Source organism: Macrobrachium nipponense, chromosome 8 (assembly GCF_015104395.2).
Source record: "Macrobrachium nipponense isolate FS-2020 chromosome 8, ASM1510439v2, whole genome shotgun sequence".
In the NCBI taxonomy this organism is placed as follows: Eukaryota; Metazoa; Arthropoda; class Malacostraca; order Decapoda; family Palaemonidae; genus Macrobrachium; species Macrobrachium nipponense.
The window spans coordinates 2678847-2694902 of record NC_087203.1 but is presented as its reverse complement, the minus strand read 5'-3'; the positions used below and the strand labels follow the sequence as shown (position 1 = coordinate 2694902).

Below are 16056 nucleotides of genomic sequence, written 5' to 3'. Positions count from 1 at the left end.
TTACTCTTCATAATCTCATTTTGTTTACCAAAAGCTCTGCATCCCATGCTTATCCTTCTTTTAATTTCCGTCTCATGTTCTGGGGAAACACTTACTGTCTGTCCTAAATATGTATAGTATTCGTCAACAGTCTAAATTCTTAAAATCGTCTTCTAGGCACGCTGTGAATAAATGTGAAAGGTGGGAAAGGAAAAGGGAGTCTGCAGATTGGCTCTAAAGAAAGGACACTGAATCCAGGACTGTGGCGCAACTCTGGACTGAGACTGTAGAAGGTCACCATAAATAAAGGGAGGCGGCACCTGGGATGATTCGTCGGCAGAAACGACTCTCGAATTGAGTAAGGAAACTCAGAGCTTGTGTATGTGCTGCTTCATATCCAGCGTTACCTTTCATTCTTTGGAGGGAGCGGGTTGGGGTGGAGGGTCGGTTGTCTCAAGGGTAACAGCCAACGTTACCGATGATACCCAGTAGCTAACTTGGCTACTCTCGTGACATAACAACTACTTTATCGGTGTGTGTGTATACTATAGAAGAGACGCAAACCCTATGTATTCCCTGTAGATCCGTCACTAATTACTCTGCAAGTGCAATCTTATGGCAGAAACTCCCATTGCCATACAGGATAATATAAAAGCAATTGAAAGTCAAGCGAATAAAAGTAGTTTACTTATCATTAATAACACATCAAATAAAAATACTAAAAATAAAAGTGTAATCGTGTTCCCTCGAGGTAAGAAAACGCTCCACCTCACAGGATATGGCTCAGAGCAAGGCCTTAAGGTTTCAGAATATTCATTGTAAGGTCATCATCCGGCGTCCAAAGCAACTTTCGAAACGATACGCAGATTTTCTTCAGTTTTTATTTCTTGCCGACACTTTCTTTGACTAAATAATAACTGACAATCAAATTGCTGTTTACTTTGTCGTATTTTCCTATTATTCCGTTAGATTATAGTTTTTAATTGTCTTTTTTCACTTTCCTTTTTTCTCCAGAATTTTAGTTATGCAGTTTTATTGTTCACGAGATCAACTTTTGCACATTTCCTTGCATCTGACGGCGAAGTGGAGGAGAAGGAATAATGTAAGTTTGTTACGTAGACTGAGATCAGTCGCACTTGGTGGCCTAGTTGGTCGGTCAGTGCACTTACACCAGCAGACTGTGATAAAGACAGGCGGTTTCGTACAAGCAACGAGAGCCATTATAGTTAGTTACCAGTGTTACATTTTCTTTTCAAAATACGCAACACCCGACCCACCCTTTAAGAATTCGTCACCGTTCCTGGAATAATACTGAGTGCTGCTCCAATGAAGCTCTTGATATATGACGTACACTGAATGACGCCCATTTCATTCCCTCTGGCAACAAGAGTTGGGGTGCAACAGGGTGCAACCGTGAATGAATTTCGAGAGCGGTATTGCTTCCCGAAGTTTGCACATTGCAGCCGCTCGCGCGTCGCTAGTTGTTCCCTGTACACGTTGGCAGAAATTACATTTGGAAACAGATATTTTATTTCAATAAATAATGAGACGGTCGTTAGGAGACAAGGAACGCCTGAGACAAATTTGATTGAATTGAATGAAAAGGAGCGATGGTGTCCCTCACAGCCCGTTTGGAGATGGGGAAATCTGTAAGTAACCGAGATCATTATCATTTGCCCCTTTTCCTTTTCTACGTTGATGGTGAGATTTGACAATGTCGATGCTTCATGTTCTTGGTTGAAAAAGAAATGCACCTTCACAGAATACTCAATTTTTTATTCAGTCAAGGAACTTGTGCGCATTTAGGATACAGATCTGCGTTAAATTTGATACGGACAGTGTATGTATAGACACGCTCGCACACACACATATTAACTGATTCTGAATATGTTGTGGTTTTACATACCTTAGCATACATGTTTCAGATTAATGTGAAGCAATGTATTTGACAGAGGTGCTTTTCTTCAAGCACACGTTTTCAAATCATGTACAGCAGCAGATTATTGGACGCGCACCCACGGGCATATGAACTGATATGCATAATAAGTACACACACACACACACACACACACACACACACTCAAATACATTGCTTCACATGATTCATGGGCATGTGAGCTTGTGTAATATAACTATGTATATGGTAATGTTGCCAGAGGAAGTGTTCATGTGTGCCCTGCATTTCTGTATTTGTCAGTGTTTCTATTTCAAGTACATTGTATTGCATAACTCTTAAATATGTGTGGTAGGGTACTGAAATTCAAAACACAGAATGTGTCAATATATATTATGGTAATAATTGCCAGAGAATGTCTGTGTAGGTACGTGTATCGAGGGCTGACAACCATAAGTGCATGGTTATGTCCATTTTTGGCAAAATTGATTTAAGTCCACCAAAATTATTCTTGTTCTATGGGTTATGTCTATCATTAGTCTTAATGTCCAAATCTTAACGGAAGTGGCCGTTTAACAAGGTCATTAACGGCTTGTACCCATTACTCCAAAGTTTATTTCTAAAGCATAACTGTATATGTCCATTTAGCCAGTTCTGGTTGTGAAAGGGTTGTTACGATTTCCAGTCACTACTGGGTATGTCCTTTTTAGCCACTTTTGTTGGACATGATTATGTAGTAACTTTGCAATGATTTTTTAAACACAATGCTAAATTGATATTACATTTAGAAGTACTTGTTTAATTCATAAACACACTCGTCCTAGATACCTAGATCAGTGTTTACCCATAAATAAAATGTACAGACTTTGTAAAGAAGAATGTGAATCATCCCATCGCAGCAGCGAAAACATTAGTACAAGATAAAACCCATCGTAGAATGTTTTGCAATGAGTATAAACTTTTTTTTTTCATCCAAAAAAGAAAGAAAAAAAGATCAGTGTGCCAAGTGTACCAAGAATAAGCTAAATATAAGGAAAGATCAGCCAATGAAAATGCGTAAAAATTTGTTTCTGCTACATTTGTATGTAGTGTTCTGCAAATTCCGAGCAGTTCAGTTTCACTCATGTACTACAGTAGGAAATTATGTACGCATAATCTTGTGTGCGCAATGCAACAACACCGAATGATGCATTTTGCTATTGCTGGTCTGAGGTGGAAGGCGGTAAGGGAAGCAACGAGATCGGAACATGTTTGTATGATTGGCTGTGTCAATTGTCTCCAAATATGACTGTGGTGTTCTTAATTTCTGATACATGCAGTGGTCAAAATAGAAATCAGATCATCGCTGTTATGTATGTTCCTGTATGCTGTATAGACTACTAAACTCAAGACAATCACTCATAACTTATTGGAGAGTGGCCACTAATACAGGAAATTTAAGTCACTGAATGCTGCAACAGAACACGAGAGTTTAACAGTATACACCTGTCTACACTATGCTAGAGAGGAGATCTATAATTCCTCATGCAGGTGTCAAAATTCCTCCTGTGTTAAGAATCTTCATTATCAAGATTTTTATAACTTCAAGCAGCTTGCAAAAACTCTGATAAAAAAAAAAACGCTAAGATGAGAATGGCAATATTATCTACTGGCTTCTGTTGAAAGGTTCAAGTTCGAGTAAGAGAGGCCCAGAAGAAGGATCTGATTAACCTCTGCAACAAGTCTGGGATTCCAGTAGAAGTACGCCCCGGGCATAAAGCCCTCCTGACATATAAAAAAAAAGTGAAGGACCAAGTTCCAGAACACTTAGTTGAAGACTCGGGAAAAGATGAAGAATAATGAGAATAACTTTCCAGAATTTAGAGAAATTGAGGATTTGTTGTTGTAAAACATTATTTTTGTATTGCACTAATATTTCCTTCATGTATCTTTTGGATATATTGAATAACAGCCTTTTCCTTTAAAAATGTTTAACTGCATATCTTGTGAATTACAGCAGAATCTCACCCCGTCCAGAACTGGTTAAGTTCAGTTATGCAATGTTTTGACAATGCTATTCATTGCAATGAATTTATATTTCTCTGTCTAATATACATTTATATCATCAATATATGCAGAAACAATTTTAAATGTAGCTCCAATTTTGGTATTTTTCATGACTATGCAAAGTCGTTTGAAGCGATTTACTCAAAACATCATTCTTGGACATAACCACTTCTGTGTGTCAGCCCTCGGTATGTATCATGAATTTCTGTGCATATACCCATGTTTTTTTGTGTGTAATACACTGTTTCACAGGATTTTTGAACAAGTGCTTAGGTAAATTCACAACATATTTAAAATGAATGTAAAGACAATAACGATAACCAGAGAATGTGTGGGTGCGCGCGCTCGTGTTTGTGCGTGAATATACGGTAATGTTTGCACGTGTGGTTGTGGGTGTTGCCATTATTTCTAAAAGCTGATTTTCTTGTTAAGGAAAATCCTAATTACTGCAACATTAAATCGGAATTAATTCCAAGCGGCTTTCTAGTTTCCAGTGAACGCACCGCTCTCCTCGGTTAAGAGGTCTTCTGCAAATGTGTTTTGAACGTTACTGACGTTCATTTCGGCAGAAAATCTATAACCTGCAGTTATGGGGTACCAAATATGTGTTTTTCTTAATGCTTTCTTTACTTGACTGTATATATTCTAATGAGCCACCATCTAAAATGTTTGTTGGCTGTATTCAGATTTTTGTTTAACTAATTACTATATTTAATATAAGCTTATCAAATGCCTTATTCCATACCACACAGGGAATTTTGATGAGACACCAGTTACCACTCACCAATCTGTTTTTATTATTTGTTTTAGGTCGTTCAGTTGGTCTTTCCTAAATGAGCACTTTGGTGACACTGAATATTGGCCGAAATCCCATTAAGCAACCTTGTATAGCAGTCATGCATGGCTGGTGCAGATTTTAGTGCAACCTTTGACTCTGTTAATCATAAAGCACTTAGCTATAAGCTAAGATTATTGAGAATTGGTAAATCTTTTATTAACATTTCAAATGAATTTCAAATTGGCAGAACCTAATATCATTTCAGGTGTTCCTCAAGGAAAAGGCAAAGTGTTCTTTGCCCTTTCCTATATATCATTTACATTAGTGACATTTGGCAAGGTCTAGAGAACAAATTGATTGCATATGCTGATGATAATACTCTTATAGCTCTTGTCGCTTCTCTGCGCCTTAGGTCAGTGGTTGCAGAATCCTTGAATAGAGAGAGATCTGGCCCGTATTCCTGAGTGGAGAAGGGTTTGGGGCGTGGAACTCAATCCTTCTAAAACTCAAAGCATAGTAGTTAGTCGGTCCAGAACACTTTTGCCTTTGTATCCATCTTAGTTTACATTTAATTGGAACAGTTTGAAATGTTAGCAACTACTAAGGTTTTAGATGTAAATTTTGATAAGAAATTGACTTTTGAGAAGCAAATGTATTATATTGCTTCCTCTGTTTCTCAACAAGCAGGCGTCTTGTAGAAATGCTTTTGAATGTTTCATAATGGAACTGTTATATCTGAGCATTTTAACTCTTTCTCTCTTCCGTGTTTGGAGTAATTTTCTCCAGTTGGTCTTCAGATGCCAACTCTCATCTCAGTCTCTTGGATAGAGTTATGTCATCGGCAAGTTTATTTTGCCAACTCGCAATGTTGATTTGCAGCATAGACATAAAGTGGGTTCATTATGTCTTTTGCATCAAATCTACTGCAACAGCTTAATCTTCACTCTTCTTTACCTGACCAAGCTATTGCTTACTAACACTAGGCAGACTGCTGTTGCAAACAGAGCGTCATTTTCTAGTACCAGGATTAATAATACTCAGATTGCTGGGATTCTTATCTTGGCTACAATTAAGATGAGAATAGTTTTCCTAGTGCATTTGTGGAATCTTCCGGTCTCCAAATGTTCAAGTGAGGAGCAAATTCATCTCCTGACTTCAGGTATAACGTCTTATTTCCGTTCCTCATATTCATGTATTCATCACCTTTTCCTATACCTTGTCTCTCTCTGCAGGCTGGTTTCTTTTTGAAGACCTCTTGGGTTTATATAGTCTGTTGACTCATTCCATGAGGGTTTTCTCGCTGAAGATTTAAAGGAATAAGAAAGAAAGAAACAAACAAAGAAAGCATTAGCGGCCTGTGTATTCTTATGGTACTGTGAGGACAAATAAACCTACGTTTTTTGGCAATAACTCTGCAATGAACACTCGTATCGGTACGAAATTTTGCTTTAGCGTATTACACCCAGTGCCGTAATTTATAAGAGTATCATGAATCACTAATTGGTAAGAATAAAGACACTTGTCCTTGTACCGAGAGGCAAAATCTCGATTAGCCAGAAATGGATACGAACACAACAGTAGAGAGCTCCGCCTACCCTCTCCCCCACCTAGACCGCCTTCCCCTCCGTCTTCCTTCCCTCACCTTCCCTTCTCTCTCCCTAAAGGTTGCTTCAGTTTCAACTTTTGTATTTTTTTTGCTATCCATTTATATATCTAATAATATACATCGCTGTATATATCTAACGATCCAGTCTGTTGTTAGCTGTCAGTTGACTGATTTATTTATGCATGCATTGATCCGCTCATCTCTCTCTCTGTCTGTCTCTGTCTCTCTCTCTCTGAAAGTTATTGTAGTTTAAACATATTTTGTACGATTTTTTCTATCTATCTAATAATAGTTTACATTGATGTATATATCTAACGATTCACTTGGTCGTTACCTGCCAGTTGACTGATTTATTGATGCACTAATCCGTTCATCTCTCTCTCTCTCTCTCTCTCTCTCTCTCTCTCTCTCTCTCTCTCTCTCTCTCTCTGTGGTAGCGGTGCCTACTGTATATGGTTATTAGAGTGAGAGATATCTGAATGTATGATGGAGTAGTAAAACGATAGACACTGTGATTGATGGTAAAGCAACTGTTATACTTGTTTGGTTACCTTCTTCGCAACCCACATTTGGACTCAGGGTATCAGGAATATAGTACTTAGAAAGAGACGGCCACCACGGAACTTAATGTCGGCATGGTTGTAGAAATTCGTTTGTCACGCAACTTTTCACTTTTTTAGCCATGAGAAAGCCGCTAATTGCCTCCAGATTGGTTTGAATAGGTAACTGGTTATAGTTACTCTGTGTTACAAATAAAGATTGAGTCTTTCTACCGGACATTCATTAGAGTTAAAGCCTTGATTATACCGATGCACATATTTTTAAATCATGAACGTTTATTGTATATATATATATGTATATATATATATATATATATATATATATGTGTGTGTGTGTATATATATATATATATATATATATATATATATACATACAAAAAAGTGGAAAAGTTGCTTGACAAATATATTTCGGCAACCACGCCGTCAGCTATGTTCCGAGGTGGCCGTCCCTTCTTCACCTTCGTAATACAAGTATATGGCTCGTGCCCTCATTCCAAATGAGGATTGCGAAGAAAGTAACCAAACACAAGTATAACAGTCGCTTTACCTTTAATCATAGTGTCTCTCGTTCTACTACTCCACCATACATTCAGATATCTCTCACTCTAATAACCATTTACAGTAGGCTACCACTGTCCCACACACGCACACACACACACACAGAGGGAGAGAGAGAGAGAGGAGAGAGAGAGAGAGAGAGAGAGAGAGAGGGAGAGAGAGAGATCAATGCATAGATAAATCAGTCAACTGGCAAGTAACAACCGAGTGGATCAATAGAAATACACAACAATGTAAATTATTAGAGAGATAGATAATAGAAAAAAATCATACGAAATAAGTTTAAACTGAAGCAACTTTCAGAGAGAGAGAGAGAGAGAGAGAGGGGGGGGGGGGGAGGGGGGGGGGGGGGGGGCCGGTGAAGGAAGAAAAGAGAGGGAGGGAAGGAGTGGAGTGGGGGGGTGGGGGGAGAGGGTAGGCGGGGCTTTTTTATGCTGTTGTGTTCGTATCCATTTCTGGCTAATGGAGTTTTTGCCTCCTTGTACAGGGGCAAATGTCTTTATTCTTTACAAGTAGTGATTCATGATACCCTTATAAATTACGGCACTGGGTGTAATACACAATAGCAAAATCTCGTACTGATACGAGTGAAACCCATAGTAGTTATCCATAGAATCTTAGATGCCATCGTCCAGGTACTGAACACTGAGGGATGTCATTCCCTCTGATACCCTGGAGCTAATGACCTCACAAGGTAACATTATGTCAGCAGCTGTGGCCTGTTTGTTCACAAATGTCCCTGTCATAGAAACAATCAACATATAAGCTTTACAAGGCACATATCCATTTGAAAATGTATTCTAATATGTATCAAGAAATTCCCTCCTTTTGCAGAACAGAAATACCCATTTGTCATATGCAGTTAAGGAAATTTTATTTTTAGTATTCCAAGTCCACCTTTTGATGAGTAGCTCCAGGACATGAATAATCTTCTCCTTTTCCAAGCCAGGAGCAAGAGGAGAGAAAGTTGATTCTTAGTTTCATGTGCTTGTACATTTCCTAACTTCGATACCTAAAAACAAAGCACAAATTTTAGAAAATGACCCAATACTAATAGACATTTTATGAGTTCAACGAAAGATGAGTCATGTCCACTTAGATGAAAAGAGTGATCACTTGCTTCAGCAATTGTAGATTTGTCAGTTTGGAACTAAACAGGATCTGGCAAGGGTCTACCAACAAATAGTGTCAGGAACTCATTATGGAGTTACATTCAAAGAAAATGGGAAAACCTTATTAACAGAGAATACCATTGAGAGATTGTTGTAATCCACCAGAGAATGTGTACAGACTAACCTTCAAGGAAGAACCAAGATGAAAAGTTACTGGCAGTATGAGTTGCCCCTCATATCCTCATAAATTTTAGCATCCCTCGTAGAGAGAAGGGGCAATCTTTGGCAGTCTCAAGTTCACAGTCTCACCTGTGAACTGTAAATCTCTTAAAATCAATTACATTGATCATGCAATTCTGAAGCTGACAGTTGCACCACAAATATAGTGGTCAATTGTCTAGGTGCTCCATTTCAGGTTTTAGTTTGTTTATAGATTTATATATATATATATATATATATATATATATATATATATATATATATATATATATATATATATATATATATAGATATATATATATATATATATATATATATATAAAGATATATATATATATATATATATATATTATATATATATATATATATATATGATTATAATCACTTTAGCACGTGATTCGTTTATCACACATATCCAAAGGTGAAAAATAATAGACAGGGTGTAGGTCCTGACCGGTTTCGGCTTTATTTTCAAGCCTTGACAAAGGACTGATACATAGTATATTAGAATTCACAAATATATACACAGAAGGGGACAGTTATGACGAACATACACACAAACCGTTTGAGACTGCAGATCCACCCACAAGCAGGTGTCAAGGTAGGAGTGGCGTTTCAAAAATCATTGGCTAAAATTTCACTAAAATTCTCAAGGGATACTACCGATTAGGGTACCCAACAGATAACCAGTCCACACCTGACAGGTGTCAGGGAGGCGGGGTTGGACATCTATATACTTTTCTACTGGCCCCTACTGTGTTTACAAATATAATAATCCTAGTTCCGTACATTTCTAATGCCTACCTTAAAATTTAAATAGTTTTACAAATTTCTTTTGATATTAAAGGATCAAGTTTATACATTCCTTGACTGATGTTCATATTATTATTGTAACTTTCTTTTATAAAACTAGATTCAATGATATTCCTTTCCATTGCATAATTAGAACACACAAGCTTTTTTGCTCCTTCTCAGTTAATAGCATGAGTGTTCTCAGTAACATGTACAAAAATACCACTATTTCCCTGTGCATATCTCACACATTGTTTATGTTGTTCTATTCTTTTTCTAGTGATTTCCCGTTGACCAATATAAAAGTTGTCACAAGACTTACACGGAATTTTATATACACATCCTTTAACATTGTCGGGGGAGTTCTTAATAAAAGTACCTGTTTTCATGTAGTTAATGTAGTTTTTTTTTTAAAAACTACATTAACACCAAAATTCTTCAGGAGATGTGGGATATTTTTCATATTATTATTATAAGGTAGTACAAGCAAATTTTTGTTGTTGTAAGGTTCTTTTTTATTTTGATACATGGTATTTTTTTCCGCTTCTAATGCATTATTTAGTACACTATCTGGATATTTCAATTTCTTGCCTGTATTCCGAATCTTATCTATCTCCTCATCTATATATTCTGGGCTACATACCCGTAGTGCTCTTAGAAACATAGATGCAAACACTGATCCTTTTACCGTATTGTTTTGTCCAGAATAGAAATGTACATAGGAAGAAATATTAGTAGGTTTTCTGTAAACACTATATTTAAACCCACTACTATTTCTCCGTATGAGGACATCCAAAAAGGGTAGGCAACCATCTTTTTCCATTTCCATAGTAAATTTAATTGATGGTACTAATTGATTTAGCCTGGCAAAAAAGTTATTTACATCTTCGTTCTCTGTCCATACACAAATTATGTCGTCAACATATCTAAACCAAGGTACATTGCGTAGAATTATATTGTTTAAGATTTTCTATTTAAAAAATTCCATATATAAAATACTTAGCACTGAAGACAGGGTTTCCCATTGCCATACCAAAAGTTTGAGAGTGAAATTTTCCATTGAATTCAAATTTACAGTCTTTTACACATAATTTGATCAATTCAATAAAGGTGTTTTTTAAAAATGGAATATCCAGTCAGTGTTTGTTTTCTAATAATTCCGATAGAAACTCCAATAGATCGTCAATAGGCACCTTTCCGTGTGAATAGTGATACTACATCAAAGCTTCACAAGTTTTGATTCACTATTAACTTGTATACTATTTAGTTTATTTATCAAGTACACATTATTCTTTATATTGGCATTAGAGATGTTACCTACCAATGGGTTAAGGATATCCACTAAATACACCAAAAAAAAAATATTTGCTAGTTTGAATTTAGATGACGGAACCCACTGAGGCTGATAACTTGGTCTGGGCAGGAAAGTTTGTTTTATGGGTTTTATCGTACCATACATATACGGTAGCGATGGAGAGGTCACACACAACTTCTTTATAAGGCTTTCGTTGCCTTTTAGCAGATTTTTCACTTTTTTATTGAAACCACTATTCACACTGTCTATCGGGTTCTTATTTAATTCTTTATAAGTACTATGATCACCCAAAAGACTTTCCATTTTTTCTATATATTCATTTTTGTTTAAAATTACTAGGGCACCTGATTTATCTGCTTTTGTCATGTATATATTTTTTTCTTTTTTCAGTTCATTGATGGCATTCATGAATCTTTTGGGTGCGTAGTTGGTGTCTGACAGTTTTTCTACTTCCCAATCACTCCCTTAATTATGTTCACCTCTTTATTAGATAAATAACTATATTTTTCCAGGTTGCACAATCCTTTAGTAATTTGTACACTGTTTATACTTCCAGTTGATAAAGCAAAATTTAACCCATAGCCTAAAGCACTGGTTACATTACTATCCAGATTCTTGTTTGATAAATTGACAACACATTCATGATTGGCGTTGGTAGTCCAGGGGCTTCTTTTGATTAGGAGTTTCATTTTTTTGTCGTGTTTACGTTTAAGCTTCTGATACACTTTCTTCCTCATATTCATATAACAATATTCCTGTAGAGAATCTTTCCAAACCGGTGGTACTGAGGCTTCAAAATGACGTCTTTTTCTCGATAGATCTTCAAAATTCTTTTTAGTTTCCAATGTCTTAATACTGATATGTTTTTCCAAAATGGCTCGTTATATTTCACCAAACGGTTAGTCTTCTGATTTTGACAAGGACTTAGTTATCATTGATCTTGGTATCACTTGTTCATCACGACGTTCACGTAGAAACCGCAGGTGTTCCTTGTTTGTATGAGCTTGAGTCAGTGACTGCATATTCCAAGATGGGGAAAAGAACACACAAAGATCGGAAGGAGTTCGTGGTATCCATTGATGATTATAATCACTTTAGCACGTGATTCGTTTATCACACATATCCACAGGTGAAAAATAATAGACAGGGTGTAGGTCCTGACCGGTTTCGGCTTTATTTTCAAGACATTGACAAAGGACTGATACATAGTATTAGAATTCACAAGTATATATACTACAGAGACAGTACTGACGAACATATATATATATATATATAGATACATATACATATATATATATATATATATATATATATGTATATATATAATATATAAATATTATATACTATATATATAAAAATTGGTTAAAGCAGGTCAGAACTATATATTATATATATATAATATATATATATATATATGATATATATATATATATAATATATATATATATATATTCGTGACCTGCTTTAACCAATATTTATATATATATATATTATATATATATATATATATATATATATATATATGTTCGTCAGTACTGTCCTCTGTAGTATATATAACTTGTGAATTCTAATACTATGTATCAGTCCTTTGTCAATGTCCTGAAAATAAAGCCGAAACCGGTCAGGACCTACACCCTGTCTATTATTTTTCACCTGTGGTATGTGATAAAACGAATCATGTGCTAAAGTGATTATAATCATCAATGCGATTACCACCCCGATGATTATAATCACTTTAGCACATATATATATATATATATATATATATATATATATATATATATATATATATATATTGTTCTGACCTGCTAGTTTCCCCCTTGGAAATGTAGTCTAACACTCTTAAAAATGGCCTTGACTGGAGGGACAAGAGATCACAAAAAAAAGAAAACTATTGCAGAAGGTTGATATTACTGAAAAAAGGAGGAATCTACATAAAATTTGGACTTTAGTTTTAAATGAACTATATTTACATTAAGTTACATAGGTCCACGAACTAATAAGGTGGTTGAATGTTGATCCACCGGAAACATGTGGCTGGGAAATGAACTAGACACGGGGATCAGAATTTTGCGCAACCCGTTTATTTCAATGCAAGCCTTATTCCAAAGGGTTCCCAATTTCTCCCACAATCAGGCATGGTGTTTGTCTGCAAAGAGATTGCATTCTAGCATCAGTACTAAGGCGAAGAACACGTGGGGAACAATGCACACTAATTGCTCTCAGTCGAAAAATTTACAAACCACTCAAGGGGCATGAAATGACTGGAAGTGTACGCGGAAAGGACTATTACGTTGCTTGAATTAACTAGGGAATGTTTACTAGCATCACAAGGGAACTAATCACAGCATTGAACCAAAATTGGGGGAGTGAGAAGCTAAATAAAGAAGGGGGGAAAGTCGCCTTGGAAAAATGGAAATGAAATACAGATGAGAGGCAAAACAATTCCCTGACTGCACTGAACTTACATTTCACATCACCTGGAAATCCTGCGTTTGGGTAGTCTTCTTATCTGCTGATATTTCTGTGCACTATGGAGGTATAAGAATACTTGTGGGAAACCCCCAGAGGAGGCAGAGGAGCAGAAGGGGTGAAGTGGAGTCTGCAGGGCTTGAGAAAATCTGAGGAAATCCTGCTTCTGAGTAGTTCGGAGAGGTTCTCAGGAGGTTCTGAGAAGTTCTGAGAGAGAGCTGCTGTGGCCCCTTTCTTTTAAAATCTCGCCTGGGTAGGCTCCGCCCCTCATCCAAGGTTCCCTGTGGAGAAGTAAATCCAGGACAGCCAATGGGAACAAAGAGGGTTTTTCGGGAGAATGGAGGCTTTCAGTTCACAGGGGCAACTTGCATATAGGCAAGGATGAATGAGTCTTGTTATAAAGAGGTCTTAACTTTCCTTGGTTCTGGCTTAAAATCCTGAACAATATATCTCCAAAGTAGCACGAAGGAACACGTACTTGAGAATATCCTTAAATCCACGGTAGAAAGGTAAGTGAAACAGGGACTTAGAACAAATACTTTCATATTATATTCTACATTGTCAAAAATCAGAAAGAGGATTACAGTTTATTAATCTGGGTGGCGTGTTCTTTAAGCAAAAGAGATAAGGAAAGAGGATCAATGTATAATCCTGGGTGGCAATTTAAATTCCTTGTTGACGTGCTTTCGATAAAGATGAACTGCAACAGATTCCTTTTTCGGTGATCTTTGACCATACATATTATCGGGGAATTATCCCACTTAATAGCATGGCCTGTCTTAAGTCAATGACGCGCAATGCAATTGTTAGTTAATCCTCTTGAAATGGCATATATGTGCTGAGAGCATCTTACTTTTAGCTCCTTAGAGGTCTGCCCAGCATAGATCTTATTACATTCTCTGCAAGGAACACTATACAATATTGTTTGAATTTGGAGGTCTATTCTTGATTAGTTTATTCCTCAAAATATTATATTTAAGTACTAAGTTTATATCAACAGTTTTTAAAATATTGCACAGCGGGAATGAAGTTAGGATGAGATAGTACACAGAGAGTATTCTTAAAGTCCTTGTTAATACACGTTGGATTGTAATACGTCTTTTTCTTTATTTTTACAAAGTTCCAAAAAATATGGAGGGTAACATAATGAATCTTCTATTTTATCAATAATTTTAAATCCATCTAAAAATTCCGCACTTCAAATTCTAAGGGCTCTGAGGTACATACTGGAGAATGTTGACATCTTAATTTGTTTAGAATGGTTAGAGTAAAAATGTATATATGACAAGTTATTCGTGGGTTTCCTATATAGTTTAAAACTAAATATGTGGGAAAAATAATGCAAGAGCTGCTATCAGGGTGAGACAGAATTTTCTTCACAGGTTTCAAGACCAGATGAACAGTATTTGATGAGATGAGGCAGTCTATTGTTGATCACCTTGAGAGAATTAATATCTGAGAGAAATCTGTCAATTGTTCAAATCTAAACGTCAGAGTCAGGATTTTGCATCTGAAATGCTACAGCTCTATAGTACCCTTATCTTATCACACTGATCGATTATAACAGTAACTTGATAACAATTAAATTTATCGTGTTTGACCTTTTAAGGTCAGAGGTCATAAAAGAGAGAAATTATTAATGTACTGTTTTATTCTTTGTCATGAGTCTTGGCAGAAATAAGTAATCTGCAGTTCTTTGGATTTTATCTTGAAAGTTCCACACCCTCAGATTGCAACTTAACTTCTCGGTTAAGAAGTAAAAGAAAAGAAATATTACAAAAAATCATGTATTATGCTTTCTGACATAACATTTTCTTTCAGAAATTATTGCCAGGACTTCTGCTGTTCTGGTTAATTATAGGATCTCAAGGATTGCAAGACGGTGAGACGTTGACTGCTGAAAAATCTCTTACACCACCACAAGATGAATCTGAGCAGACAGTGAGTTATGCACGATTATCCAATGTGTTGTTTCTCTTTTACGGAATATATGTTCAGATCACATTTCTTTCTTCATGGAATCATACCATGACTACAAGAATAATGCTTGTTCTGATAAGAATGAAAAGTGCTGTTACTTAAGATAAAAACTACAGTGACTGAAAGGTAAAAAGTGCTGCGACTGTAATAATAAAAACTACCAGTAACTGTAAAACCTCTTAAAAGGATAATGAAATGGTAATATTTTTCTGTAATATCTCACTCGAACGTTTTTTCTCTTCCTACCTAAACTAGTCAGGGTCACTAGAAGTTAACTCGCCTCCAAAATTTGATCTTACCTGTCACTGAACTGCTTGAGAGAGAGAGAGAGAGAGAGAGAGAGAGAGAGTCTAATACGGTATCCAAATGAGCTTTTTAAGTCACGAAGACTTGCTATACAAACCAGCACCATACCACTCTTCTTAATCAAGAATGATTGATAACAAACCCGATAAGTATATGTGCTTATCAGTTAAAAAATCGTCATGTCTGCAGAAAGGTAATGTCATATAACATAAAGATATATTTTTCAATCTTAATACAAAGGTAATGCTCCGTAGAGTCATCCAGCCAAACCATATTTCTTAATTAAATCTAGCAACCCACTCGGCTACCTAATCTGCACTAACACATTGTTTAACCAACTTTATTATCAAAGTATACTTGTGAATGTTCTTTGAACACCCTGTGGTCTCAACATCCAAGCCCCTCAAAGTACATTTCCATGAACTCATCCATTCTCACT

General features: G+C 36.2%; 1 protein-coding gene across 1 annotated transcript in view; it reads left to right on the top strand.

Moving 5' to 3' along the window:
- The first annotated feature begins 1170 nt into the window (after positions 1-1170).
- Positions 1171-16056, top strand: part of LOC135223343 (reelin-like) — a 484942-nt gene continuing 470056 nt past the window's right edge. Inside the window, 2 exon segments of the mRNA XM_064261806.1 lie at positions 1171-1628; positions 15153-15272. Coding sequence (XP_064117876.1) covers positions 1590-1628; positions 15153-15272 — 159 coding nt within the window. The 5' untranslated portion in view covers positions 1171-1589.